This window comes from Ahaetulla prasina, chromosome 5 (genome assembly GCF_028640845.1).
Source record: "Ahaetulla prasina isolate Xishuangbanna chromosome 5, ASM2864084v1, whole genome shotgun sequence".
Lineage (NCBI taxonomy): Eukaryota > Metazoa > Chordata > Lepidosauria > Squamata > Colubridae > Ahaetulla > Ahaetulla prasina.
Genome location: NC_080543.1, coordinates 106653890 through 106659889, shown reverse-complemented (window position 1 = coordinate 106659889; position 6000 = coordinate 106653890). Strand labels below are relative to the sequence as shown.

Here is a 6000-nt window from a genome sequence, read left to right as displayed (position 1 = left end):
GTCGGACATGACTTCACAACTAACCATTTTCCTTGTAAATCATCTACAATCTGATCCAGATGGTGTATACATTTCTTAAGTAAAACTAATTTCTACTTCAAGTTAAATTTGAGTCCTGATAACTTAAGTCATGTAGTCTTTACATATTACTGATTTGTTAAATTTACTTGCTGCCTATCTTGCTATGTGGCTACTCTAGGCAACTCACAAAAATTATTTGCCATTGTCTTCTTCCAAAATACTTTTCAACTTCCCAGTCTAGGATGTTTTTGGTGGTTTCTCATTCAGAGCCAACCCCATTTAGCTTCCAAATCTAGGTAGGGCCAGACAGGTACTGACCACACACTGAGGTAAGCTAATCATTTCTTCCTAAGGTTAAGGGTGAAATCTCTCTCTCTCTCTCTCCCACCACCTCCCAAGTTACGTTTGGATCTCCCAGTATCGGTTGTCAGGTTTTATTCTGTCCCAAGTGGTTTACTTTGTCCAGGTGTGCAAACAGCAACATAGTTGTTATAAAATTTAACAAGGCATTTTTGTGGATATAGCTGGTGTGAAACAAATCTGTTCCTGCTGTCCAGTTGGCAAAATCCCATTTTTACTTATTTTGTCAATCCTCACATTTTATTGTAGTGGAATATTTAGCCAGAGATTCTTAAACATTTTGCCCATTCATCTGTATTTTCCATAGTGTGATAGTATGGAATAGGGTGTTCTTCCAAGTAAGGTACCTCTCTTAAACCGCACTACCTCCATCTAGTGGCAATAAGCAATACAGAATTGTCACCAAGAGCATTTTATGAGAGAGAAAAAAGGGAAAAGATTTTGCAGAAAGTTGAAAAGTTTTGATAAGGCTATCAGCATTTCATAGAGGTCCACCTCTGTAAATTCTTAGTATTGCTCACAAAAGTGTTTCAAACATAACAGCCTGCAGGATATGGATTGCCCAGACCAATCTGGCATGTGCCAGAGAACTCTGAAAACCACAACATGATACCATTAAAACAGAACCACAAAATTGAGAAACAAGGATATGAGTATGTGCAAAATCAATTAACACAGAAAACAAGTAAAGAGAATTGGGGTTTCTCCTTTTTAATTGATAAAACTTTCCAAGTTTCACTGGAAATTAACTAATAGCACAGTATCTAGATTTGTTCTGTAATATCCTATAATGATTAACATATTTGGTTTTCAGGAGTAAATGTTCCAGAAAACAAAACAGATCCCACTCTGCCCTTCTCTGCCACTTCACTCAAAAGTATTTATTACTCAAAGTATTTCAATAGAACTTACAGAAAACCTGTTTTATCGTTCTAAAATGGCTTACCCTTAGAAACAATGCAGCTATCAATTTACAGGGAATAAACTCTATGGAAGTTAGTGTCATTTCTAAATTGACATGCCCAGATTTCACAATTAATTGGAATAATTTTTCTGAACCTTGGAATGCTACAGCACAATATGCAGCGTGCAGTTAAAACCATGAATTAACAAACACATGAACTGCAAGATGTTCTGGGCCACCCCTCTTTTCCACAATAAGTTATTAACTCCTAGAGATGAAGTCTTGCATGCTCTTCAGCTCTAAATTACTGACAAATCATATACATACCAAATCAGAACCATTGGTTAGGTGGACTATACTATTTTTGAGGGCAAATATGTGTCCCAGGATAACTATGGAAGATCAAATCTGGGTTGGTTACCAGGACCAGTGATTTATTCTTCTAAGCTTTAGGACTCGTGCTGGAGACCATCTTCAGGAAACTGCTCTCTACTGGAAAAATGCTTTGGACTGTTCTGAGTCGTATTTATGTGATGCCTTCCTACTGACTGGTGTGTTGATGGCTGGCTATTGTGTTATTTCCTTGTGCTGTCAAGCCTCCCAGGTACTTGATAAACTGGTGGTAAATCCGCACTCCTGTTAACTCACAAAAGGCCCATTGTAGGAAAAGGAAGGCACCACTTAAACACGACTCAAACAATAGCCTAAGGCACATATTCCAGTAGAGAGTAGTTCCCTGAAGATGGGCTTCAGTATTAGTCCGAAAACTAGGAAGAATAAATCTCTGGTCCTGGTGATTGACCCAGATTCGATCTTATGAAATTAAGCGTATGAAATTAAGCCAACATGGAAAGTCAAATACAAAAAGAAACACAAACATAAACAGGCTCGCCACAGCTTTATATTGTAGTAGGAAGGGTAAAAACATGAGTGATTGAAGAGTAACTATTTGGGATGTGGATAATATATGTATTTGGAAACAATCTATTTTTACTGAAAGCAAAGAAGAAACCACACAGCACTTGATTTTTACACAAGCTCTGATTGTATTCAATGTCATTTATTGAGGGACTGGATGAGATACCGTCAGACACTTCACATTCAAGGCTGAGAACTCAATAGTTTTCTTGAGCCACTATACAAGCCTGCTTCAGAAAACTGAATTTGATATCAATGAAGTCTTCATGCTTGATGGCGCCTTCAATTTATAGATCCTTAATCTATTGGATTGGTGGGCAGAAGGAGGTTTTCTACCCTATAAAAATACACTCCAATATGTTTCAACACTAGAGGGTAAAAATGCATGTAGTCTGTTTTATAATGGGTCCCTACGAAATACCTGCTTTAAAGCTGGCTTAATCAGTTTATGCTTAAAATAAATTTCAACTTGTTTCCTTTCTCTGCCATATAGTTGGTTCATACCATTAGAAAAATACTCTTCAGTGCTATTGTAGGATTTAAAGGGAATTGTGTCTGTGCTGATGGGGTAGAAATTCTTAGCAACACCATTTGTAACTGCTTCTTCCTGCTGCTTACAGCATGTAGGTTGCAGAATGACTTACATGCACTGCAGTTTTCTTAGAAACAAAACAAAGAAACCTAAACCGAAGGGTAAATGTTTATTTGGAGTTTTTGTGGATGATAATTAAGGCCCTTTATGGAGAGTTCAGGAGCTCCTGTATGGCTGCCTGCTGGTCTGCATTTAGCTGAGATATGCATTCTGTCCACAAGCCTCCAGACGTCTACAGAAGAAAAGAGAGATAACAGATAAATGAAGCGTGAACTTGTGCGCACTCTCCACATGACCGAAAATTTATTTTTTGACCAACTCCAAACCAACTCTGGGTTGCTCATTAGGTAAAAAGAACTAAATAACAATATACAACAGATAGAACTAAAGAACAGAATGGAAAATCCATCCATACAATACCAAGAATATATCCAAAATGTATTTCAAACAAGATAACATGGAAATGACATTTTCAGTTAAATTTTTTTCCAGTGTTTAAAATATTCCATCTTAGTTTTAAATATGATCCAAAACAGATTTAACAATTTTATATGACTGATGAAAGAGAAATAATAAAATCTCTCTAATATAATCAACAGCTATTTTTTTTTCAAAATTCATCATCTTAGAGAGTGTAAGGTGCTTTTAATATACAAGACTGAACAGGAGCTCTTAAAATGACATTTTTACATTTTTTTAATTGAATAGCAATAGCAATAGCATTTAGACTTATATACCGCTCCATAATACTTTACTTGTAAACTCTGAGCAGTTTACAAATGTCAACATATTGCCCCCAACAATCTGTGTTCTGATATTTTAAAAACGATGTACCATTGGTATATGATACCAGAAAAATTTCCTAAAATACATAAAAATACAGATCTATGCTGGAAATGACGAAATCAACATGCAAACCAATAAGAAGGGTCATTTTACTGATTGGTAGAATTGTAATAAAGATAGAAAATTTTGGGTTCAAATACATATAGTGATATAAAGAATTTTAAAAATTGTTAGGGGTAATGAGTAAACAACTCTCCATATGACACTAAGTGAGATGACCAAAACTGATTTTCACAGCACATTCTCTTCCTTATTCCTAAGGGGTTTTTTTTGGTTGCCTTTTTGCCTTTAGTCAAATCTGAAAATCTGAAGTCTCAATTGTGTTGCCTATAATTGCTCAGGCAGGCTGCTTATGGCTTGATGAAATGCAATCTCATCCCAATTAGTCCTTTCTATCTGCTATCTGCTATTACTAAAATGTAATTATGCTGATTAGAACACAAAAGGACTGAATCTGCTATTTGAAATAAAATTTGAAAATTGCCTATATCTATAGTCCCCATCCACTTATTGAGGACTGTGGAAATGAAGACAGAATTATATCAAACAATACAATAATCTGCCTATCAATATATTAATTTGCATTTACCTGTACTTGTCGAACTACATTTGCCAGTCGTTTGGTACATGGATCTCCTTGCTTGATTGCTTCACTAATTTCACCGTCCGCAATTATACCAAATATTTTGGGCAGATTAGTGTTGTTAGGACCCAGGACAATGGGATTATTACTGTTGAGAATATAAGCAAATGTTTAATGTTAATGCAAACTGAAAATAACCATCAGCATTGACAATAAATTTAAGCTCACCTAATCTTCCAACCCATGTATCTGGGATAAAAGCCAGATCTTAAGAGAAATGTACATCTGTTTATTATCAGCATATTGATAAAAATTCACCCTGTGCTGTTGAATGGCCTTGCCCAGGGGTTTTGTGTACATGTTAAATAAGAGTGTAGAGAGCCCTGAGCCCTGATGCGGCCTGCAAAGAAATGGGTTTGGTGTCAATCCCTGCCTTCTAGCAACACTGACTGGAATTGACCACGAGAAAAGGAGCAGGACGAGCAAAAGATTGTGTCCCCAACTTCCAACCTCTGCAGCTATGGCTGAAGATCAGTGGTACTGAAAGCTGGTAGAACAAGAGCAAGGATAGACACACTATTCCCTTGCTCATCCCACCAGAAGTCATTCGAAAACTGATCAATGCTGCTCTTCTTTTTTTCTTTTTCTCATTAGAATGATAAAAAGTTGAAAAGAGTCTACAAAAAGAAGGCAAGCCACTATAAACCTGGTTTTACTAGATCTGTCAAAACAACAGTACTAAATGCACTAAATACTCAATAAACATTGGATAGTTTCGATCTCTTGATCTAAAAATCATAAATTTTTTATGTTAAAAGTGTTTTATCAATTGACTGAGACTCTGTGTCTATGAAAGTATGCATCAAAGCAGCTTTATTGAAATTAATGTAGCAATAAGAATTCAAAATCAGTTCATTAGATTCTAGTTTCTAAAACACAGAAGGATAATTTAATAAGTTTAAGTTATTAATAATAATAATAACAACTTATAACTAATAATAATATAACTAATAATTTAATAAATTTAAGTTGCATTTGCTAAACAATTATTTCATTCATTAAAATGAAATCAGTAATCCTTTATAGGAGATACGGATATATTATTTTGTCTATTAATCAATGGTGTAAATCAGGGGTGTCAAACTAGATTTCTTTGAGGGCCGGATCAGCAGCCCTCTGCGGCCCAGAGTTGGGGGTGGGGGGAGAGAGAGAGAGAAAGAGATGGGATGAATGCCTCCTGCAGCACCCTGTCCGCCAAAAATGGGCATTGCAGGGGCCTCATGTGGCCCGTTTTGGCTGGCAAAGGCACCGTGGGGCAGTACTTTGATATTTCCAGGCCGGCTCTGTGGGCCTTGAGTTTGACACCCCTGGTGTAACTCAACCTGGGCGGTTGAGGGAGGTTGCAAAGTTATCACAGGGGGTCTCTGAAGGTTTGAAGAAATGTTATTATTTAAATTGTGAGTTAAGTTTTGGTGGTCCATGGCCACAAAAGGTATTTAAAGGGGGGAGGTGGGTGTGGTTGAGAACCACTAGTGTAAATTATCCCTCATTATTTTTCCAAAAAGGAAAAAAAAAAGCTTTAAAATTCCCAACATTCAAATATGCCATCAAATTTATTTATTTATTTATTTATAATTAAATTTCTATACCGCACCATCTCCAAAAGGACTCAGGGCTGTTTACAGCCATATTAAAATACACGCACCAATACAAATATAAATATAATAAATAACAATATTTAAAAACAATTAAAAGCAAATATTTAATGGCCGAATC

At 36.1% G+C, this 6000-nt stretch overlaps 1 protein-coding gene across 2 annotated transcripts in view; it reads right to left on the bottom strand.

Annotated features, from left to right (window-relative positions):
* Window positions 1-2889: 2889 nt before the first annotated feature.
* The window catches only part of IPO5 (importin 5), a 35567-nt gene continuing 32456 nt past the window's right edge, over window positions 2890-6000 (bottom strand). For both annotated transcript variants that reach the window (XM_058185559.1, XM_058185560.1), the window contains 2 exons: window positions 4231-4372; window positions 2890-3027 (listed from right to left, as the gene is read on the bottom strand). In XM_058185559.1, coding sequence (XP_058041542.1) covers window positions 2941-3027; window positions 4231-4372 — 229 coding nt within the window. In that variant the 3' untranslated portion in view covers window positions 2890-2940. The remainder of the gene's footprint in view (window positions 3028-4230; window positions 4373-6000) is intronic.